We start from the raw sequence: 23141 nt of genomic DNA on the forward strand, positions 1-23141 counted from the left end.
AGGACACGTGTTAGGCAGACGTGCTGCTGCAACATTTCCATCAGTGCCCGTCAGACACCGCCATGTAGTCAAGGGACTCGATTTGACAGGTAGATGAGGAACTCCTTGTGTAGTTTAATGGCTGTGGCACAAATTACATGTATTACGAAGTTGGCACTGGTTTAAACTGGTCTACAAAATTAGCATCCTGTGATAAGGGGTTACAGTGGACCTTGTTGCAGAGCAGATCCTTTCATAAACTGCTGCCCAGCTGCGTGTCCTTGGGGATAAGATGGAAAGGCATGGGCTCTACACAATAGTGCCGGGTTTGGGGAAAATACATTGCAGGCAAAACAATTGGCTCATCTAGTTCTGCTTACAGAGTGCCACCCTCCCCCCAGCCGCCCAGCTCGCACCGCTGCATAAATGATGAGTTCATGCAAAGCTTTCACCAAGCTCTCACGTTACACTGCACCGAGATGAAATGTAGGTTGTGCCGTGTCTTGGGAGAAGTCTATAAGCAGATATTCAAACGTGTGTAAAGGCTCTCACGACAAGTCACTTCTGTCCAGATAATTATCAACCAACAATCGGGGCCTACCTGGACCCTAGTTCGGTCTAGAGCACCAACCATCGTTTAGAGACCATTAATAACCCCGAGGACACAACTGCAAGCACAGTGACCATTCAACGGAGCAGCCAAAGATTAAGACACACTGAAGTTTTTTTTTGTACCCATACTCTTTAATCCCTTCACAGCTGGGAAAAAAAAAAACACTAAAGAAAAAACAAAGCATAAAAACGTAAAGAACGCATTACAAAACAGATGAACGGAACAGATCATTCACTGCATTACAACACCAATATGGCAAAGGACAAATGAGAAATCCAGGAACAGAACTTGAGCTTCTATTTACAAATTGGTACAGCTGTCGTGTCAACTTCGCCTCAGAAGAAATACAAAACCAGATCTTAAAATTATGGAGGAAAACGAAACAAAAGATTTTAAAAGGACTAGACTCTCTCAGTTGCCACCAGGGTAACAAGCAGAATACTCAGCTGGACTGCCCACCTGAAAGAGAAAAAAAGACAAGAGCCAGCGTTAATGGTTTGCATCCCCCGCATGCCAAAAATAAGAGCACGCCCAAGTCTCACTCATTAACTTCTTGTGCTGTCAACTTTAAGCTATTAAAGTTTCTTGTGTTAAAGACCACATGTGCAACATTCGGCTTTGTGGAAATAAAAATAACAGCCAGCAAAAGCTCCGGAGTCGCTCCCTTTCATAGGTGATGTACTTACTACTGAGGAGCACGGCCAAACAACCCCAAACCCCGCCTCTACCGGAACCCCTTTACAGCAGATCGACCTAGCTTAAATTTAGTAAACCACTACCACGTTTACTTCTCCAATTAGCCTCTTTTGCTGGCTCTCGTCAGCCCATTCACACGTGATCTCTAACACCTACTTCCTCGTTATCTCGTTTATCATTTGAAGGGTTTCTCTATTGGCTATAAAGAAAAAGCAAGCATTAAAAGTTTAAGCTTTTATTTTAGAAAAAACAAAAATCACTGAAGGTCCAGAACTGAAATACAAGAACGACACTAAAATAAAAACAGAGAATACGATTAAGCAAGTTAAGTCACTTTTTAACGCTTTCATTACAAAGAAAAGAAAAAAATACAATCCTGGAAAAAACCGTTTACAGAAAATGTTAAACCATTGTCAAATAAAAAGGCAAGTCTGTCGATTCCATTTTTGTATTTATTTATTTATGTTGTTTTTTTTGTTTTAATCTTTACGCTGGTACAGGAAGTTGGAAGAGGCCATACCACAGGACAGCGTTTTCTTGTGCATGCCGTGCTCTCTGCCCGCTATGTGCGACGCCCAGAGAATGACGTGGTCAGGAAGACACACGGCCTGCAATGAAGTCCCCGCTGGCAGGTACAAACAAGGTACAATATCAGAGTTAGGAAGAAGAAGGAGGAGAATAAAGATAGGTCCTGAATTTGTACCCTTTAGCAGGACTTTACCTGTTAACATTGCTAACATGTCTCTTTACGTTATTTCCACATGATCACCTGTTACAAAAAGAAATTAAAATTAAAGAAAAAAGAAAGAATCTACAGAAAAACGCTTACGTCTTTCTGGAGAACTAAAGCGATTGCTATGGAAAGCAAGGCACATTAAAGATCTATAGACATAATTTAAACAAAAAAAATGTTCAGAATGTACGCATGGGCTTTATTGACCACTTTTTGTTTTTGTTTAGTTTGAAGATTTAAAAGTTTTTTTTTTTTTTTTTTTTTTAAGTTTAATCAATGTGTCTATTGATCTTTAAATTATTAAAACTCGGGCCAGAGGGATTGCGCTTCGGGTTCTAGCTTACCTAAATTCCCTGAACAGGTTTCATTTTCGGATTAGTAAGGCTGATAGTTGTTCTGGTGATTTCCGCCCCCTCTGGACGCCTTCCCATAACTGCTCTGCTGACCTAATTAAAGCACAGAGACGCATCACATTTACACAAGTGCTGTCAGGAATAGATTTCACCCCTGCCCCAAAAAAAGGAAACAAAATGGAGCGTCAAAACAAACGTTACATTATTTATTGAGTTAGACAAAGACTGTACAACGCTGTACAAGGTTTGGACAGTATTTTGGGCATTTGTAGGATGGCAGATCTAAACGGGGCAGGTCAGACTGAAGCAGGACTCGAATAGCTAAACTAATGCCCACAGCATTATACAGGGACTTCAGTATTGCCTCTACGTCTTATTCAACAGTGGACTTGGCAAACCCAGGCTGATATTCCTAGAGCCACCTCTAGTTCAAGAGCGCTGGCTGAATGGAGACTCTTAGATTTATGGTCTTTTACCACATTAGGTCTCTGTTCACTTCCAGAATATCTCAGTCCTCTATAAATAAGTTTCAATTGTTGCCAACTCTATGGAGCCGCTCGTTAGTGAAGTTCAGTGAAAGGCTGTCAGTATCTGGGGAGACTATTGCTGAAACAGACCACTCGCAGCAGCTTAAATCTCAAAAGGGTCAATAGACACCCGCTGGAGAACTATGTACCGCTCTGTCCTGTTCTCTCCCACCCCATCGATTCACAGTTTCACATTTAAACTCAGACTCTGTTCAGCCGTGATGGCCAGCCCCCACCCCGGGACATTGTAAAGGGCCGGAAGCAGCTGTGATATTCTGCACCTTTAAAAAGGGGAACCCTGTCACACGTGTCTTTCGAAGAGATGAACCACAAGCTATTTTATACATGGACAACACTGATCAAACGCATCTCCTGGGCCCCAGAGCTCCAGGCCCCCGGGCTGTACAGGCATGTGGGCGTTCCAGATGCGTTTAAACTCGTGTGGCAGGAGCAAATAAACCGAAGCAGGATTGCAGGCCTTATTTATTGAGTTTTCTGCATCGAACTGTACATACAGGGCAATGTTACAATGAAGCAATAAATATCAGCGTACATGAACACACAGGATCTCTCCCCCCCCACCCCCCACGTAAAACCAGTGTTCATTCATCGTCAGCAATAGTTCTGCTTACCATTGTAGTCGTCGTATCCCTGTCCATACCCATAGTTATTATAATTGTAGCCAGAATAATCGTAGCCACCGTAGCCGTTGTATCCAGGATTGTATCCATTGCCGTAGCTGCCGTAGTTCTGCCCGTAGTAGTTGTTGTAGCCTTGGCCGTAGTTCTGACTCTGACCTGCATTAAGAAATAACATTCAGTATGGGGCTCCAAACTGCTCACGTACACAAATGCAGCAAGAAAAACCAAGCACTTATTTATAGCGCTCTCTCCCGGGCTTTCTTCAGCTTGACTACCCCTCCCTTTATACTCTTAAACCACCGCTAACAAACTACTAAAGCAAATCGCCAGCGCAGAAGTTTTCACATTAACACTGAAAAGCAAAAAACAATGTACAGCCGATTTTAGTGCAGCTTGTCGAATTGCACTTGGTTTTGCTGAAACACTAACATGTTCATTTCATTCACGATAATTAATTGCTTTTCCATAAAAAATTAAATTAGATTAAATATGGGCATTTGTTCATATGAAACCAGCATGCCACTGAGTGTTCCCAGGCCTCCGTTTCACATATTTTAAGTAAGCTCCCACTGCCATGATGTACCGCAGTGTCCAGTGGGCTGATGAACATGCATAACAGCATAATGATCAAACAGCAGAAGCTCAACAAAGAACTGGGACCTACCTCCCCGGCCTCGCCCCCTGGAGCCCCCTCGTCCGAAACTGCCTCGGTCGCCCCTCTGCTGCTGCTGCTGTCTGTACACTTCTTTGGGCTGGGCTACCTTGATCTCACACTGCACACAAACACAAGAGCACTTCAGAAAGGCAACACACCTGCATAAACACCACCACACGGCGGATTCTCTCGTTAGCTGGGAAATTGCTTGGCGTGACAAAGGCACCGGAGTTAATCCTGAAGCCGGGTGCATGACATCTGTGATTCACACCTTTTGTTCACCTGAATGATGTAAATACAGCGTGCTCTGCCAATCACAGCCAATTGGGAGAGTTCTTAACTTTTTTTTTTTTATATATATATATAAAATATTGTACAAACTATCAAACACTTACCTTTCCTGATCCGACTTGGTGGTATCTGTTTTCCAGAAGCTTCTGAACGGGGTCTTCATCCACGTACGTCACAAAGCAGAAGCCCCTCCTCTCGTTGGTCTTGGTGTCCATGGGCAGCTCAATGCTGTCAATCTGCAGGAATCAAAAGTTTCAGATTAGCCTCCCATGGTACAACCAAAGACACACTAGAAACCTTATAATTAATCTGTTGTCACTGAAGTTTGATGCATTCTGGACATCTCAACTCCATTCCAAAGACAACTTACAAACACTGATGTGTACTTGATCGTTTGATTTTAAATTGGGTGTTGTATAACTTTAGTTAGACCTGTATGCCAAAATGATCTCATACGGATGGCATTATATACATTTGAATGCCATAATTGTGCGTCTGGTCATCCCATATACACCAGGCATGCATCAAAATCTGGTGTCAGACAGGCAGCTGAAGTCTAGTATCTGATGAACAGTACTCACATCTCCAAATCTTCCAAAGTAGTCCCGGATCTGATCTTCTGAAGTCTCTGGGCTCAGGCCGCCCACGAACACTTTCTTGGGGGGTTCTTTGCCCTTCATTGCTTTGGCTCTCTTGGGGTCAATCAGTTTCCCGTCCAGCTTGTGTTCTTTTAGCTCTAATACCTGCAACCGCAAAACCGATTGAATGAGAGTTTAACCTTTGCTCCTGTATTACCACCACCCCCACCACTCAGAGAAAAGATGGTTATATCTACCCTGTCCACGCTGTCAGCGTCTTTGAAGAGGACGAACCCAAAGCCCCGGGACCGCCCCGTCATGGGGTCGGTTTTAATAGTGCAGTCCAGCACCTCCCCGAACCTCGACAGGTAGTCTGTAAGGTCCTTCTTGCTTGTGTCCCAGCTGAGCCCACCAATAAACATTTTCCTACAATGAAATGAAGTAGAACAAATGATTAGTTCTAAACATTGCATAATAAAGCAAACCCTCCCATTTGACTAAGTACAAAGCAAGCATTGTTTGTCCCGTCACATGGTATGCGCTATCAAACACACCCAAAAACCTGTACAATGTGCTCTGACAATGAAGACCTCAAAAGTGAAACCACACACTAAAACCAAGGACCAGCCAATCCAGATGCACCACAGCCAGCGTGTTCAGTTTCTTGATGTGTCCAAACCCTTAAGGACTTAGTAATTAGTAAAAAGTACCATGTCATCAAGACATTCAGTGACAGAGTTTACAGACTCCTTTAGCTCCTGCTAGAAAGATGGCTGTCCTGGCAGCAGGCCTGTCCACCATGGCACTATACTGGTCTCCCATCAGTTATTTAACCTGCCTTGGCAACCACAAACCCATCCCTTCCCTGAACAAGACTCCCAGAAGAAGTTGAACACCATGTGTGACCGAGTCAGAAACTAAACTCCCTCAAAGCGACATCCTCTTTCAGTCTCTTCATGGCAGGAGTAACCGCAAGATATTTACCCACCTTAGGCTAAGATTCAATCATTTAAACTATTGCACAATGTACTAATTAACATGTATTTACATTTAACGTTTGCATTTTGTTTATTGGATGTAAATTATGCTTTGGGGGGAAAGGACCAAAATGCTCAAAACTGCACCCATGTGTTAAGAGGCCATGCTGAATACTACACAGTGCACACAGCAGATATGCCATGAATATCTCTCCCTTTACTGTATTAAAACAGAATAAAGTGTGTGTATATATAGAAAGACTTGGATAGTGCCCCAGCATGTAGCAAATCCTACAATATCATGATGCATCTAAACCCACATGGAGGTGGGTATGAACTCTTGAATTGGCTAGATCCAAGATTTCCTCTTGCATTTAGGACTGGCACTATAAGTAAGTCGGTGTAGTTTCTCATGAGGAAAGGAGCAGGTCACTGCTATTGATATAATGTCAGAAGTCCAGTAACTTAACATGCAATACCACATGGACTGTACTTTAGAACAGATAATAACTCAAACATCCCATAGGAATAAGTGGGGAGACCCCCTCGTACAACCACTCCCCCTCGGGCCTAGTGAAGCTCTGCAGTTTCACTTGCTTCCCCGCAACACGACCCGAGAGAGATAAACAACCCGATCCCGCTCCGAGTCCGATTTAAACTGTCAAACAGACCCACTCCGGTTTCGCCAGCCGGGACACCGATTCTGATGACGTCACGGAGACTTCGCTCTGGGCCAGCCCGGCTTCCGCCAATGACAAAAACGGATCATGACGGAGAAACAAAACACCCAAAAGCAACCACAGAGCTGTTCAATCGCCGAATTTATTTTTAATCGGTTAAAATTAAAGCCAAATTTAAACACAGAGGAGAAACGGAACCAACCGACCGTGGCGGGTTCGCGCTGTCCCTACTCAAAAAAGGGAAACCAGGCCCAGACACGGAACACGACCCGAATAAGAGTCCATCACTCCCGCCATGTTGGAAACGGTTGGATGTTTTCTTTAGAAACTAGTTTTAAAAGCAGCCGCTGAACGGAAACCACCCCGCGTCCACATGCGGCAGCGCCAGCCCTCGCCATCTTTGCCGGAGTCGGCTCTTACCCGTCGTCCTGCTGGTTCTTGCTGGCGTTGATCTTGGAGCCCTCGGGAAACTCCTCCATGCTGAAGTCAACCTGTCCTTCAGTCTCCATCTTCTTGGCGATCTGTAGCTGCGCGTCGGTGATCTGAGCGAGAGATGGCGGCGTGTTTGTCTCCTGTCGACCCGAGAAGTTGGCACGGTGAACTGTAAACCGATACCGCCGCGTTGTGTAAAATGGCTGACGAAGGGGCGGAGCCACTGCGCGACTTGTTTTTTTTATATGAGTCCCTTGGTTCTCTGTCAGCCAATCGGCGCAGCGCCAGGGCCACCCTGACTCACGTCACAGCTCTGGCAGCCAATCGGCGCGGCACTAGTGCCACCCTGCAGTACGTCACAGCCCTGGCAGCCAATCAGTGCGGCGCAATGGCCACCCTGAAACGCGTCACAGTGCTCACGTCGCACCGGAGTCTGGATATTAGGATACATTATCACTAATATTGTTATTATCAATTAAATCTACCCACTTGTTTGTCCAAAATATGTTGCAGTTATTCATGTAGTGCAAAAAGTGAATAGTATCAAATGCATAGACTATCACAGACACAAAGTGCCCCTGGATCTAGGTGTGCTTGTTACAATCAGGATGATCTGAGCGCTCAATGATGAAACAAAGGCTCGTTCTTTCCAATAGTGACGAAAGGTTCTTAATCTGATAGAAACAGACAATATTTTAACTTCTAAAACAGATGAAAGTAACACTAGTCTATTTCTATATCAATTGTGGCACCATCTAGTGTTTGTAAAATAAACAAATCAGCTTTAAAAGTTACCGCCCTTCCATATCTCGCGTTTTCTTAACAGGGTGGGGGGGTTGAGCGTAAGTAAAGATATATTTTGTCGGCGGACGATATTCGTCCCTTTTTGCTTCTTAAAGGGGTCGGCCGAGCACACGTGAAGTCCATTATTGGAAGACTGTCCTCTCCGCGGCAGAGGCGGCGTTGTCAAAAGGGTTTATTGTTCCCCGGAAAGATGGCTCAGGTGGCAATGCCGGCCAGCACCAGGGCACTGTTGTTAGACATAGAAGGAACCACAACGCCGATCACATTTGTCAAGGTAGGACCGAGCAAAACCTAAGCCGCTGCTCTAGACATGCGTCCCAGTGCGGTGCATTGTATTTCCAGTCTGCTTCTTTGCAGACACATTCATTGGCAGGGTAAATGTGCAGCATTGGTGTCTGTCTCCCCTTGCAGGACATTTTATTCCCATACATCAAGGACAACGTGCAGGAGTACCTGTCTGCTCACTGGGAGGAGGATGAATGCAAGCAGGACGTACAGCTCTTAAAAAAGCAGGTAGATATGCGTGTTGTGTCTGAGTGTGTGAGAGAGAGAGAGAGGGAGAGGGAGAGGGATGCTGCACGGATGGTGACGCAGTCTGAGGAGGAACTAGTTCATTGCATGATGCTTAAATGTTTGTTAACGTTGTTCCCGCAAGAGCCTGTGATCCAAACGCACCGTGCAGGTGAACACAACTGTTCAACACAAAGGGGCGACCCGGGCGTTACACGGTGCTGTGCCGGCTGTGGTTGAGCAAGGAGGGGCTCGGGGTGTCGCATTGGGGGCGAGGCACAAGAAACGAGATGTCTGGCCTGACAGTCTCGGGTCTTTTTTGGTTTTGCATTTGTGTAGACAGTAATTACACATGTAATACAATAGTTGTTGTTTCTGTTAGTATTCTTTGCAGTAGTCGTCGTATAAACCTCCTATAACATGTGGAAAGGGACGTGCTATTCTTCAGTAGGTTCTTCAGAGATCTTGTGTACACGTACAGATGTAGTGCTTCACTCCAGAGCCCAATTCTTGTGAATCGCATAGCTGTCTGCTGTCAGTGGTTCATCTTGATTCATTAGGACAGCAATGGGTTCAATTAAAGAACTGAGAGCTCAGCTGGATTCAGAAGCAGGAGACCCCGGCTCGTCAGCAGAGTTGGTGACCTGGGCTTTAGATGAAGCAATAGATTGGACTATTCTAGTTGGTAAACCTTTTGCTCCGACATTTTGTTTCTGGGGACAAGCAGAAGCGCACACCGGTTGGCAGAGTGTCCCACGCAGCAGGTTTAGTTACAGAGTCCCATCTACAGGCAGGGCATCTGACCCCGGGTGGCAGAGGCAATCTCCCCCCAGCCCTTCTGACGCAGCCTTCTCCCCCCAGTGCCAATCTGTACAGGCAGCCTCTAGTCCTGTCTAGATGCACGCAGTCAACTGAGGTAAAGCCACATACATGTGCATGTACTTGCATTCTCGGGTCTCTGTTTTACAGACCCTGACAACGGGAGGGTGACTTTATAAACTATCTTTGAGGGAAGAGAAGCCAATTTGGAAAACAAAATAAATGGATGGATATGGAGGTTATGACAGGATTTTTCATTTGACTTTTAAATATACCATTACTAATATTAATTTAATTTTTCATTGGGTGTGTTTTATCCCCATCATGGAAGTTCTCTCTTAGCTTTTGTTATACATACTGTTAGTTCAATTGCCTGAGGGGAGGCAGCCATCGCACTTTGTGGCAGCTCTGTGAAGGGCACTATAGCACACACAGATTGAATGATTGATTGATTGTTATTAGTGCATTGTGTTTCCAAAGGGTCCATTAATTATGTAGTAGGATGTGCATGTTTAATCACAGTGGGTGTGCTGTGTTGTCTGTGCTCTTTCAGCATGTGTGCTTTAGTTTGTGCAGCGCGGGTCATCCCGTCCTGCCGGGCCAGGGAGCAGCACCGGGTCTGATCCTCGCAGCAATGCAGGAACGAGACAAGAGGAAGCCTGTTGATGGACAGGACTGTGCCTTTGCAGGGTAGAGGCAGCGGTGTGTGTGCAAATTGCCTTAAACACTATTGATTAGCCTCTGCTCCAGTTGGCTAATATTGAATTGTGCATCAGTGGCCTTAAAGATCGGACCATGATGCAATGCACACTGATGCTGGGAAGGTAAAGATAATGCTATAATGTGAGATTCAGATATTTGTTTAGTTTCTTGTGGTGTTAATGTTGCAGAAATCACCCGTACTGGATCCTGCATGTGGTTATTGCCGTTAAACAGGATTGAGCCCAGGTATTACAACCATTAGCATCAAGGCCCCACTGATCTGTGGACTGAGGATCTGGGTATTATTATCATGAGGTGCTTTTGGATCTCTAGTTGTGATGAGCAGCACTGAACAGTTGGATGTTCACTTTTGGTTGTACGGCACAAGCCCATTAATTTCTCTTCTGCCAGCACAATAAATCATCTGTGGCGCAGAGGGAAGTGTCTGCTCAGACTAGCTGTAGGTTGGAATTCTCCACATTGAGTCATTTTAATGATTAAACTGAAACGCCTTTCCTGGTCTCGGGGGCATTTGTTTAAGTGTATAAGTAGGCCAGGCGGATGTTGTCAAGGGGTTGGGCGCAGTGTTTCTGGGTGTTTTGAGGCGGGGTGGACTGGAACGTGCTCTGTCATGTGGAGAGAGAGATCTGTATATAATGTATATACATACACAGTACTGTGCAAAAGTTTTAGGCAGGTGTGAAAAAATGCTATAAAGTAAGAATGCTTTCAATTTTTTTTATAGATTATATTTATCAATTAAGTAAATGCAAAGTGAGTGAACAGAAGAAAAATCTAAATTCAATCCATATTTGGTGTGACCACCCTTTGCCTTCAAAACAGCATCAATTCTTCTAGGTGCACTTGCACAAAGTCAGGGATTTTGTAGGCATAGGGTCAGGTGTCTGATTAAACAATTATACCAAACAGGTGCTAATGATCATCAATTCAATATGTAGGTTGAAACACAATCATTAACTGAAACAGAGACAGCTGTGTAGGAGGAATAAAACTGGGTGAGGAACAGCCAAACTCAGCTAACAAGGTGAGGTCGCTGAAGACAGTTTACTGTCAAAAGTCAAACACCATGGCAAGACTGAACACAGCAACAAGACAAAAGGTAGTTATGCTGCATCAGCAAGGTCTCTCCCAGGCAGACATTTCAAGGCAGACAGGGGTTTCCAGATGTGCTGTCAAGCTCTTTTGAAGAAGCACAAAGAAACGGGCAACGTTGAGGACCGCAGACGCAGTGCGCAGTGGTCGGCCAAGGAAACTTACTGCAGCAGATGAAAGACACATCATGCTTACTTCCCTTCATGATTGGAAGATCTCCAGCAGTGCCATCAGCTCAGAATTGGCAGAAAACAGTGGGATCCTGGTACACCCATGTACTGTGTGGAGAAGTCTGGTCAGACTTGGCAACAAGGCCCAGCGACTCAACTAGGCATGAAAACACAGGAACTGGGGTGCAGAAAAATGGCAGCAGGTGCTCTGGACTGATGAGTCACAATGTGAAATATCTGGCTGTAGCAGAAGGCAGTTTGTTCGCTGAAGGGCTGGAGAGCGGTACATGAATGAGTGTCTGCAGGCAACAGTGAAGCATGGTGGAGGTTCCTTGCAAGTTTGGGGCTGCATTTCTGCAAATGGAGTTGGGGATTTGGTCAGAATTAATGGTCTCCTCAATGCTGAGAAGTGCAGGCAGACACTTATACATCATGCAATACCATCAGGGAGGCATCTGATTGGCCCCAAATTTTTTCTGCAGCATGACAACGACCTCGAACATACAGCGACAGTCATTAAGAACTATCTTCAGTGTAAAGAAGAACAAGGAGTCCTGGAAGTGATGGTATGGTCCCCACAGAGCCCTGAGCTCAACATCGAGTCTGTCTGTGGTTAGTTCTCCAAGATGTTTGGGCCAACCTACCTACAGAGTTCCTTCAAAAACTGTGTGCAGGTGTACCTAGAAGAATTGATGCTGATTTGAAGGCAAAGGGTGGTCACACTAAATATTGATTTGATGTAGATTTTTCTTCTGTTCACTCACTTTGCATTTAGTTAATTGATTAATATAATCTATTAATGTCTATTTTTGAAAGCAGTCTTACTTTACAGCATTTTTTCACACCTGCCTAAAACTTTTGCACAGTGCAGTATACATCTCATTACGGTTGCAGGACGCACCGTTCGCTGTGCTTCAGTTAATCTTCCCTGTCTCTGCCGATCCTGCATTATTAATACATTCATTACGTGGTTGAGAATTCATGTCGTGGATGACGTGAGATTCCAGCCGCCTGGGTGACTAATGCAACAGAACAGCCAGTTACAATGTTTCATCGTCTTCAGTGGCGTATTGTTCCCCTTTTAACAAGGGCTTCAGGAGCTGCCTGGCAATTCACAGTATTGACAGGCTCTGGTGAGAAGGATGGGCTCCTTTAACAGCCTTTTTCTACATGCAGTTGGGAGAAACCCAGTTAATGTTTCCTGCACATACATGCGTATTGTCAGAGCTGTTGGGGTCTTCAGACACTTTAAAAAGTGAAGAAAACAAAACCTACCATGTGACTTCCCATGTATCTGGCATACCTGTTCCCTCCTCCGGCCTGGTCTGCTATCTGGATGGGGTGCTGCTGTATGGGGCTCGTGTTGCGTTATGTGCCGGTGTTTCGTGGCGTTGTCACTGTGCCTGGTGTCGCTGCAGGCGGAGGAGGACACACGGGAGCACAGGGCCGGGCCGGTGCACACGCTGGACCAGACGGTGCACACGGACGAGGAGAAGGCCATCCAGGAGGTGGTGGACAACGTGCTGTGGCAGATGGCCGCGGACAGGAAGACCACCGCGCTCAAGCAGCTTCAGGGCCACATCTGGAGGGCAGCCTACGCGGTGGGGAAAATCAAAGGCGAGTAAGTAGCTGCGAGAACACCGCACCGTACTCACGCCACCCGTGGCACGACCGAGGGCTCTCCTCCCCCGAGGGCTCCTGACACTCGTGAATGACCAAAACCCCCTTTGTGTTCCTTCTCTGTAGGGCATTTAAAATCATCTACATGCTGTGAAGTAAAAAGCAAAAAAAAAAAAAAAAAAATCTAAGTGTGGCTAAATTGTGTGATGATCATTTCCTCAACAACACAAGGCTAGTGAGAGATGCTTGGCTTGTTCTTGTTATAGTATACTGTCGAGGGTCCTCAATCACATGAGCTTTTCTGTGAGGGAATGCTGACGTGGCAGCTCAACATTGCAGAAAATTGCTCCATTTCCTGTTGTTGTTGAATTGTCCTCGACTGTCCTGAAGCAGGCTCTTTCTGACCCATGTGTTGTGTGCTGTGCCGTGTGTCTGAAACAGAGTGTACGAGGACGTGGTCCCCGCCATCAGGAGATGGAGGCGCCAGGGACTGAAGGTCTACATCTACTCTTCGGGCAGTGTGGAGGCCCAGAAGCTGCTGTTTGGTTACTCGGTGGAAGGTAACCTCTTAGAGGTGAGTTTTGAAGGCACAACAAATGGATACCAGCCAGTGCAGCCCAGTCTCATCTATTCCAGATATTTAAAACGCACACAAGTCTGTGAGAGTGAGTGAGTGAGTGAGGCTGTCTCTGGTTATAAAGCTTTGTAATTGGACAGTTAGAGAATGGCTTGAAGGCCCAAGATTTCATAACACGCTCCAGATGCTGGAAGGTTTGAGACGGCTGTGTGGGCGAGTCTGTGAGGGTGTTTTTTACCTTTGGTTACATGTGTGGTCGGTTCCTCTGGATCTCTGATGTCCGAGGCTCGTGATAACATGCATCTGACCAGAGGAGCATCCAGCTGTAGTTGATTTTTATTCATGACTTGACAAATTCTCATAAATATGACTCCCACTGTAGTCTGTGTGACACTGACATTTTATCAATGATACGTGAGAAACAATTTTTAGTATTCCCAGGTGTGATTTACTCCTTTGGTTGATATTTTAAAACCAGATTTGATGCATAATCACTTTTCTCTTCATCTGTGCAGCTGTTCGATGGCCATTTTGACACCAACATTGGACTTAAAGTGGAAAGCAAAAGTTACCAGAGGATTGCCGAGAGAATTGGCTGCAGTACTGAAGACATCATGTTTCTGACCGATGTTACCCGAGGTGTGTGTGTTCATCGTACCGGTCCTTCATAAAACTAAAATGATTTATTATTATTTCAACCACAAGCAGTGACTTTAAATAAGTCAGGGGCAGGATAGTGTCATTTGTGATTGAGTTTCATGTCCTCTCACCAGTTTGGATCCATCCTGTTTTTAAGAGCAGATGCAATTAGATATTGGGTCACTTGCTGTTTGAGCAGGAGAGGAAAACATTTTTAATTGTATAGCATAATGCTATACATAATACTCAACTGAGAAATAAGTTCTGCAGAAACCCTCTCCCAGAATTATCCAACACAATAATTCATCACATTATTTTATGTAGTGCTGTAAGAACTGTGAGTCGAGTCATAACTTTAATGTGTTGGAAGCTTTTTTTCCTCTCCAGTAAATGAATCCAGGCATGCCATCCTATTCTTGAAACAGTGGGGGGCAGCAAATGGCCTTACGGGTCCAATTCCGGCATACGGTTAAGCCTGCAATGCCGCTGAGAGAACGCCAAGTTGTGTTTTGTAATCTGGAGATGCAGAAATTTCCAGAATTATTCATATTTTGAATAAATTAACGGATCGCTCCTTTCTGAACTGAAACGTCAACCCTTTACACCAGGCATATTTTTCCTGTTTTGGCACAGTTTATTTGTGTGTAGCTCCTTGAGAGTTTGTGTCGTATGTATTAATCTTGTATCAAATGAAAGGAAAATGTGTGGCCTTTCATATTATAAAGTACGGTGGCCCTGAAGTGCAAAATGCAAATGAAAAAAGAAAAACACAATGACATTAACTCTTAACCAGAAAGGGAGTGTACATAGGCAAAAATGTGCTACTGATTGGATGAACAACATGTCAGTCATTGTGGTGTGGAACTGTTTAAACCGAAGCACACATCTGTATAGTCTATAGTTTTGATAAAATGACTTGTTTACTTCGCATGGCTCTTAGATGGCCCTTTCTTACTGCATGGTGCACAATGTAATTCAAAGCACTGAGCACCCGGTGGACAGGTGCCGCGAGTCAGTGTTGCTGTGATGCATTGGCCTTTGTTTTGTTGTGTTGCCACAGAGGCGAAAGCCGCGGAGGAGGCGGGCCTGTCTGTGGCCGTGGTGGTGCGGCCGGGCAACGCCGAGCTCACGGAGAAAGAGCGAACCCGCTACACCCTGATCACGTCCTTCAGCGATCTAGCCCTGCCTGGATCGGCATGACCCGGCACGGCACGGCCTCGAGGACCACAGCGGTCTGTGTGGGGGTCTGGGGGGTCTGGGGTCTGGGGGGTGGGGGTGGGGGAGGGGGTCGACGGTGACAAAGCCAAGCATTTTATCACTCAGTCATTTAAGGGAGCTGCTTGGATTGTCTTTTCTTGTTTTGTTTTTTTAATCAATTTAAATAAAACCTTATTTAAGTTTTATTGATGATGTGTGTGATTTGTTTTTCCCATTTCTGACTGGGTCTCCGTCGTGCAGTTTGTTCCAATTGAGCGCACCACTCTGTGAACTGCTTATTATATAGTCCCACTTCATCACTTGTGTCGTACAGCCCCGAGTGCATCGCTGATCCAGAAGCTCTCCTCTGTGTTTACCTCCTCGGCACCCCATTCGAACCGTACTGCTCTCTGCCAAAGCAACGAAGTGTCTCCTGCTCTTGCGTGTCACACATGCCCTGTCACACCAGGAAGGCGCCGACACATACAGACCGCACGCAGACTCTGTGCAGATCTGGATAATCTCTGGGTCATGTGCGATTTCCCCAGCTTATTTACTTAAAAGCAAATTCCGGAACGAGCTTGTTTTCCTCCCTGCTCTCCTTTCATTATTAATCCCCATGTGTAGAAAACATTTTCTCTCCCACTCAGCTGCACTTCTAATTCAAAGAATGCTTTGATCGTTTCCTAAGGTGTCTGACATTTTTATGCACCGACCAGTTCCTCAAACCTGCGGCTCCACCCCGAGCACTTTTTATTCGAGGGTTTAGCTGAATTGTAACATCGATGGTGCTGTTCATTGGAAAATTAAGCTGCTGAGCAAGAAGTTTTGTAGTTTTGTATTCCATCAGCAGTGAATGCATCATGTAATATTTTGAAAGGGGAAACTGAAACGGTTTTTGCAATTTTATTTCTTTATCAAAGCAGTCAAAATGGCATATAATGTACAAATGTATAACATGCATAATGAGAGAGACCATGTCATATTTCAGTAACAGGAAGAAGCTTGAAGCTCATATTCCCCTGTTGTGGGGGGGGCACAATATCCCAGGGAGTTGAGTCCTGTAGTTCCTGTCGCCATTTATTTTTACATTAACCCCAACATACAGAATATTTTCCAACAATGGAGCCATGAACTCAAAGGGGGGGGAATGCATATTCCAAGTATCTGTAATCTTAAAATGACATCACATCTATAGGAAATTATCAGAGGTGGATTGTGAGTCTCTTACACATTTACTTATCATGGTTGTGGAAGAAAAGCAAGAGTATAAAAAAAAATGATATCCATAAAAATAAACAAATAAACAAAACTATCAGGATAGTCAGGTTGTGTGGCATTCGTCTTCCTGATGTTCTCGCTTGGATACTCGTCATCCTGCCTGGCCAAGGGGTACCTCGGGAGTTTGACAATAATGCTGGTCATGGAGCGCACAAGGGGGTCTGTCTGTTGGCTTCGGCCTTCCTCGCAAAACACTATTATAAAATACAGCTCAAATCAGGAACAAATCAAGCGGCTGTGATTGACGCAGGCCGAAGAGGAGGAGGAAGAGGAGGAGGAGGGTGCTGAAGACACGATGGAGCCAGATGTGGATGGGTTACCAGGCGTCTGAGGTCTGTCTCTCTCTGGCCAGGATCTGCTTAATCACAGTGTGTTAAAACCTCTTCCTGCTTAATATGGTTTATAGTGAAATGTCTGTATTTTATTTCATACTGAGATTTGGGGATTTATATGTTAATATCCTGGGGGGGGAACTCCAACAGATAATAAAATAAAATAAAATAATAATAATCAATGCCTTCTGATTCAATCTTCTCTTGATTTGAGCCCATGCTTTTGAAAAATCCATTCGGTGATGGGGTTGGTTTTTACAGCTGTGCCACCCTGAAGAGCTCGGTTACCTTCAGGAAGCATCGGCATCGGCCTCCTCTCGACTCAAAGGCACGGGGATGATAACCACCAGGACGCTGAACCTCGCCAGCACGCGGAAGGGTCCTACAGCGCACAGTAATGCAACGGTCTCATGACTGCCTCCCCACTGTGGGACCAGCTTGGCTTGCATCAGTTTTTTGGTTTAAAATAATCAAACGCAATACAAACACACACACAAGAATACCGAGCCATATTTGTGCTTCATCTGTGTGGCTTCGTTGGCACTGTCTAAGAATTTACCGCTTCTACGAGGACACTTACCACCCAAGCGATCGATTCAGAGACATTACATTCGAAGGACATGCGTTTGTCATTGGCATTCCATACAGGACAGGACTCGGGGGTCATGCTTCTATTTTCTTTCCTGGAACAAAACAGCCTTCTGGGATTCCTGGATTTAAAAGTATAAGATGAGGTAAGAGAGTCTTTCAGCGCTAAACCAAGGAACGGCGATGGCGGGCGACGATCTGGTCTATAGCTGATCGGACTGATGCTCCGATATCTCCGAAAAGGTCTCGGAGAGGCTGAGGGCGGCATCCTGGTTGTCGGTGCAGACGATCTCGAAGCTGAAGTGTCTGAATTCGATGGCAAAGGAGCCGATGAAGGTCAGCAGGAACATCACCAGCGCCCACTGGGCCCGGGCCGCGTCCATGTGCATCCGCTGCGCCATCAGGGCGAAATCTGCGGGCTCTTGGTCAAGGGCGACTCGGGGACACGACCACGGCACCGACCCTCCACTGTGTTTAATGGATTTCCTTGGCCCTGTTCTCGAGCACTGGGCCTGTCTGTCAGTGCTTGGGCAATGCTGATATAACTCAGCCGTGCCCATAAAGCTGTATTGGTCCACAGTTTGTTAATGGAACAACTGCCCAGGCATCTAGATAGAGCTGAGAGACAGTTGCTGGAGACGGGGGGTATAATTATTAATATTTGAAAAGGGCCAAATTTAAAATTCACTTAAAACTCTCAGGCACCTGAAGCTGACTCAGTCGCTCATTAGCTTGCACGGTAAGAGGTAAGAAGAGGGCAGAGGGCATTAAGCTTTAATCAAACGAGGTCTAATCACTTATGGTTAGTCAGCATTATATTATTAATTTCAACTGCAGCATTGCACCCTGGGTAGTAATGGTGTCTGCGAAGAAGTAAATAATTTTGTAATCTGGGTGAAATCAAGCCACACTGCAGCACATTCTCTCAGATTCAAACTCAACAGGAAGCTGCAACGATAAGAGAAACATTTTGTTCATCTTAACAGAGAAGAAGCGGCGATGTGGGTCTGCAAAACACGGAGGGGTTATAGACGCACACTGAGTGTCTGTGAGTGTCCATGCACGGGTTTGTACAGCTGGTATCTGAGAGTAAAAACAGTCCGAGGACAGACTGTGCCACTGTCCTTCTCTCGAGCCCAGCCCCTGTCGAATATGGTGGCTGAAGCACATTTGAAGCACTGATTAAAAGCAGATAACTAAGCAGCTGAGCCAGATAAATGGCCAGATGTCTGTTTTCTTCTTCTTCCACATTTGTACTGCACTGAGCAAATGTGTGAGTCCGTGACCGCTGTGTGTTTCGTCTTTCTTTTCTTTTTTCTCATGCTGGCGGTGGTCAGGGTGGGAGGGGTGACAGACAGACGGACTTACCGGCTCACGAAGCGAAAGGATACAGAGCAGCATGCACAGGGTGATGGCGGCCGACAGGAGGAAGCGCGGCACCCCGGCCTTCCTGCCCTCGTTGCGCAGGTTGACCTTCAGCGTCAGCACAGACTGAATCCAGCAGGCCAGCGTCCCCAGCCCGAAGGCCATGGACGTGCCCACGTTGTGCAGCTCCTCATCGTTCGACAGCTGAAACAACACAACATGGTCACAACCTGGCGGGGAAATCCGGCCGGATCTGGATCCTCCCACTGTTGGGAGATGTAAGGTTTGGTATTTCAAAAGCAGTAGTACTTTATCCCCATGGACAGTCGAACACAGCAAGAAACTACTGGAAACGTGACGTGACTGGATTATAGGAAGATCGGATTCCTGCCCATGAATCGACTATTATAAACCTGTACCAAGTTTATACATAACACAGCAATATGATGGGGAGTCTGTAATCTGGGATTCGGGGGCAGGAGAAGGCTCTGGCCTTGGTCCCGAACTGAGAAACCTTAAAAAAGGAATCCTTACCTGAAAGTTCCCCACTAGGGTCATCCCAACGCAGGACAAGGACAGAGACACCAGGCTGCCGATATTCAGCCACGGCTTCTGCACTCTGGGCTTCAGCTGTATGTAGCGCAGGACTGCAATGGCAAACGCTGAAAAAGGATCGCGTGTTTTAGACATGACCTGTTTATTAACATACTTATTTGCATATTTATTGTCTATGGCACAACACTAACATGCTAGCCTTTCTATAAGACATCCAGACATCAGAGGTTAATTTCAGATTCTGAGAACACACACACACACACACGATGGAAGAAAAAGCATTCCTACCTACAAACGCTGCCGTGTTCATGACCTGGCTGAACACACAGCTGGCAGGGGGGGTGTTCCCTGCGATGCTGAAATACAACAGAATGGGGGACAAGTTATTGTGAAGCTTTCCGTCTACATGATACTTCCCGCCAAATTAAAGACGGTGACGCCTTGAGCGGCCAACACATGCACACGCACATGCACACGCACGCACACACACACACACAGCACCGTACCTTATGTATGGAGGGGGCCTCGATCCAGGCTTCCTAGAAGAGACAGAAACCAAACGTTAACGTGATCCTGCGGTCATTATAAGGTAACCAGCAAGGAATGATTGATGTGACTTTGGGCCAGACCAATCAAAACTGTGACCTGCCCACAAGATGTTAACTACAGACTTGTACCCTGTTGTGCTTCGATTGATAAGCAGTCAAAAGTGGGTTCTGACAGTCAATTAAAACGCGATAGGATAGAGGTTTGTACTGTGTGATTGGCGGGTAAGTCAAAGCTCTGATTTTAGAGTTGTCTTTTGAGTCTTATTTCTATTCTTGCATCAGGACACACTTTCCAGACATGTATTTGTCAGACAGGAAGCAGATATCATTTCTTTGTCAGTTTTGCAATAGCAGCCACACAGCCTACCTGGCCAGCTAATAACCTGACCACAAGCCAGCCCCACCCAGTTCTCCTACCTGTACTCCGAGGTGAGGGGCGTTACTTTTTCATCCTCCACAGCGATGAAGTACCTGCAAGAGACGAGGTTATTAGACCACGAGAGGATGATGTGGCTTTATTTGTGTTTGTTTTTCTCCAGTTCCCATCATAACAGACCTGACCGAACACAAAAGCCTGGCTGAGTTTTTGCAATGTTGACTAATATGATGAAATCAGCCCAGCCCTTCAAACAGCTCTTCTCGCCCCTGAGCTGAGGGGTCCTGGAGACGTCAATGTCTTCAACTTTTCCCCCAGCTGCCTGGTGCCGTCTGCTCGGGGACGCGGCGCAGATGACGGCACGGTGCTCAGATACACTCACACATTTGCCCCCTCCCTTGACCACACCTCACCGTTGTTTTTTTACCATGTGACGTGCGATCACTCACACAGAGAACCTCTGCAACTTAATTAAACAGCCGAAGCAGCGCAGATGGCGAGTCTAAAAATCAGTCAGCACATCGGGAGAGGTGGGACCCCCTGAGAACTGAAAACACAGCCCATATTGTGATACGAGGAGAGAAAGACCATGTTCTTTAGCCTCACAATTTCACACGTCAGAGCGCTGCCATCATCACAGAGATCAAACTGCGCTGCGTCTCCTGACATCTTTCTACTGCTCAACCTGCTGCGAAACACTGAAATGGCAAAACCACAGGAAGACCCAGAGGCACTCGTTAGAACCCAAAGAGGATCATTTTAAATCACGTCTCAGAGGCTCTTGATCAGAGATAATGAAATACCTGACCTGACACAGAGTTGCATCCAGGCAAAACACTGCCTGCCTGCTTTCTTCCCTAGATTTTGTAAAGCTGCTGCCAGGTGATACACTGATGCAGCCCTGGGGTCTCCACCTCCACAGTGTGGCGAGGGGCTTTGAGATAACACTGGTCTGTGCAGAAGCGCTGTGTTGGCCATCCTTCACCAAAAACCACACAGCCACCCCGCCCAGCCCAGCCCGAGAGGAGCTGAGACTCGGATAAAAATAGAAAGCGTAACAGAAACACAGACAGGGGCTTGAGGACAGTGAAGGACCGGATTGCACTCACACGATCCACAGTCCCGCGCAGGAGAAGAGCGCAAACGTGATGGGGAGGAACGTCCACACACTGCACTTCCTCATGGCTCACAGGTGACGTGCCAGGGCAGGACAGTCTGGCGTGGATTGGGACCTCTGGTGTGTTGTGTGTGATAGGCTGCTCGCTGTCAGGGTCCTGCAGTGGCGAGAGTTTGCACACAGACCAATGTAAGATGGACAAACCAACAAACAACAAAACAAGAGTAGCTTTTTCCACTCAAGCTGCTTGTGAATTAATTTCCACTTAACCTTGCTGATCCCTGGACGGCCCCTTGTGTAATCCAGCCCACCCACACGTTGCACAACAGATCATCGGGCTTTAATATTGGTAATTTCATCAGAACAGCATAACCAATAGTCCTGTACGTGTGTGTGCGCGCTCCATTCACGGCAACAGCAGTGACCTGGGACCTGCACACTGTCCAGCTGGTTTGTGTGTCACAGGTTGTGTGTATTTGCAGTTGTGGGTCATAGGTTCCAACAGTAAAGGGAAGGATATACCAGGAGATAAACCCAAACAGCAGCAATCTAGACCTACTCAAGCAGTCACCACCTCCCCTCACACACACACACACACACTCACTCACAGTGTAATCTAAACTACACACACCTATACATATTGTCTGGTCAATTCCAATACTGCAGCACACAAATGAAATGCAAGAACAATAATAATCAATCAATCAATCAATCAATCAACCAGGCGTTCTATACCCAGCAGTCCCCTGGGCTCCCAGACGGAGATGTGTCAGCCCTTCAGCAGGAATACGACACAGCCTGGACACGTTTCAGCTCCTCCAGTAACATGGCGTTGTCTTGTCTTTTTTATTTGTCTGCTTCTCTTGCGGTGCTTAAACATCACTCCACTGTTTCAGGAGACCCGGTCGCTTCCACATGATCAGTCGCCTCTACAGACTCGCAATGACGGATCCTTTTCTGCACATTAAAGCGACCCCGCGGTGCACACACTACACACTACACACTACACACTACACACTACGAGCTCCGTATCCTGCGTGGCCCCTGTCCCGCACATTCCCGTCTCGGGTAAGCACACCTTCTTCATCCGCTCAGCAATTGTATACGATCTGTAATCAGATACTCTGTAATAGTGCGCACAGCTATTCGATGACAGTATGAGACTCTAAAATGGAGGAGAGCCTCGCTTGCTGCCCGGGCTCGCTGGGCTGAGACAGCTGGACAGACGGACAGACGGACAGTCGTACCTCTGCGGCGGGACAGTCCTGGCGGTCAGACCGTCCTGCGGCGCCTCGGCTGCGGGAGAAATGCGGGTTGGAGGCGCCGGAGATCCCAGTGAAGAGCCGCACGTCTCCCGGCCCTGAGAGCATGCAGGCGGGCAGGAAGTGCGCACGGTCACCCCGTCGGCAGATGGATACAAACATACAAACAAAACCGCCTCGAAATCGATACACATGTAGCGCCTGGGAAAAGAAAAGAAACGCGTCTGATTCAAGTCATAAAGTCGACGTGGAAAACGTGCAGTGGCTGAGAAGTGACACAAAGGCAGCCAAGGACATGCATTGTGCAGTGAGATGTGCTTCATATAGAAATAGCCTTGTGCAAATACACAACATAAAAGCTAAGTGTATTGTCGGGTTGTGACACAAACCCGGTCATTTTGTATATATTTC

General features: G+C 46.3%; 3 protein-coding genes across 8 annotated transcripts; 1 reads left to right on the top strand and 2 right to left on the bottom strand.

Annotated features, from left to right (window-relative positions):
* Window positions 1–701: 701 nt before the first annotated feature.
* On the bottom strand, window positions 702–7372 carry hnrnpdl (heterogeneous nuclear ribonucleoprotein D-like). Of its 5 annotated transcripts, none has more exons than XR_010817623.1 (9): window positions 7144–7372; window positions 5324–5492; window positions 5070–5231; window positions 4593–4724; window positions 4207–4315; window positions 3534–3698; window positions 2366–2467; window positions 1809–1913; window positions 702–1051 (listed from the first exon to the last, which is right to left on the bottom strand). XR_010817623.1 is itself a non-coding variant. In XM_066711517.1 (8 exons), the coding sequence occupies exons 1-7, from the start codon at window positions 7230–7232 to the stop codon at window positions 2397–2399; spliced, it is 897 nt and encodes a 298-aa protein (XP_066567614.1). In that variant the 5' UTR covers window positions 7233–7372; the 3' UTR covers window positions 702–1051; window positions 2366–2396. The 5 variants fall into 5 exon arrangements, 3 of the variants coding, with proteins under 3 accessions (XP_066567614.1, XP_066567615.1, XP_066567612.1); XR_010817624.1 differs by lacking the exon at window positions 702–1051 and adding an exon at window positions 2010–2057 and having other exon boundaries at window positions 1727–1913; XM_066711517.1 differs by lacking the exon at window positions 1809–1913.
* A 306-nt stretch (window positions 7373–7678) lies between these two features.
* On the top strand, window positions 7679–15355 carry enoph1 (enolase-phosphatase 1). Its single transcript, XM_066711519.1, has 6 exons — window positions 7679–8233; window positions 8371–8472; window positions 12692–12894; window positions 13335–13467; window positions 13986–14109; window positions 15170–15355. The coding sequence occupies exons 1-6, from the start codon at window positions 8150–8152 to the stop codon at window positions 15307–15309; spliced, it is 786 nt and encodes a 261-aa protein (XP_066567616.1). The 5' UTR covers window positions 7679–8149; the 3' UTR covers window positions 15310–15355.
* Window positions 15356–16197: 842 nt separating this feature from the next.
* Window positions 16198–23000, bottom strand: tmem150c (transmembrane protein 150C). 2 transcript variants are annotated; one of them, XM_066711521.1, is made up of 8 exons: window positions 22716–23000; window positions 21461–21625; window positions 20393–20446; window positions 19934–19966; window positions 19716–19783; window positions 19407–19534; window positions 18899–19076; window positions 16198–17919 (listed from the first exon to the last, which is right to left on the bottom strand). In XM_066711521.1, exons 2-8 carry the CDS (start codon window positions 21532–21534, stop codon window positions 17711–17713), a joined length of 744 nt encoding a protein of 247 aa, XP_066567618.1. In that variant the 5' UTR covers window positions 21535–21625; window positions 22716–23000; the 3' UTR covers window positions 16198–17710. The 2 variants fall into 2 exon arrangements, with proteins under 2 accessions (XP_066567618.1, XP_066567619.1); XM_066711522.1 differs by lacking the exon at window positions 22716–23000 and adding an exon at window positions 22204–22664.
* Window positions 23001–23141: the final 141 nt, after the last annotated feature.

Source organism: Amia ocellicauda, chromosome 8 (assembly GCF_036373705.1).
Source record: "Amia ocellicauda isolate fAmiCal2 chromosome 8, fAmiCal2.hap1, whole genome shotgun sequence".
NCBI lineage: Eukaryota > Metazoa > Chordata > Actinopteri > Amiiformes > Amiidae > Amia > Amia ocellicauda.

What these genes read in the sequence shown, in the direction of transcription:
- enoph1 (XM_066711519.1), top strand. Translation starts at nt 8,150, where the DNA reads ATGGCTCAGGTGGCAATGCCGGCCAGCACCAGGGCACTGTTGTTAGAC. An exon ending in TACAGCTCTTAAAAAAGCAG is followed by an intron (nt 8,473 to 12,691) that starts GTAGATATGCGT and finishes GTGTCGCTGCAG; the next exon opens with GCGGAGGAGGACACACGGGA. An exon ending in GTGGGGAAAATCAAAGGCGA is followed by an intron (nt 12,895 to 13,334) that starts GTAAGTAGCTGC and finishes TGTCTGAAACAG; the next exon opens with AGTGTACGAGGACGTGGTCC.
- tmem150c (XM_066711521.1), bottom strand. Translation starts at nt 21,534, where the DNA reads ATGAGGAAGTGCAGTGTGTGGACGTTCCTCCCCATCACGTTTGCGCTC. An exon ending in AGGCCCCCTCCATACATAAG is followed by an intron (nt 19,784 to 19,933) that starts GTACGGTGCTGT and finishes GTTGTATTTCAG; the next exon opens with CATCGCAGGGAACACCCCCC. An exon ending in GAACACGGCAGCGTTTGTAG is followed by an intron (nt 19,535 to 19,715) that starts GTAGGAATGCTT and finishes ATCCTTTTTCAG; the next exon opens with CGTTTGCCATTGCAGTCCTG.
- hnrnpdl (XM_066711517.1), bottom strand. Translation starts at nt 7,232, where the DNA reads ATGGAGACTGAAGGACAGGTTGACTTCAGCATGGAGGAGTTTCCCGAG. An exon ending in AAGAACCAGCAGGACGACGG is followed by an intron (nt 5,493 to 7,143) that starts GTAAGAGCCGAC and finishes ATTTCATTGTAG; the next exon opens with GAAAATGTTTATTGGTGGGC. An exon ending in GGGATACGACGACTACAATG is followed by an intron (nt 2,468 to 3,533) that starts GTAAGCAGAACT and finishes TGCTTTAATTAG; the next exon opens with GTCAGCAGAGCAGTTATGGG.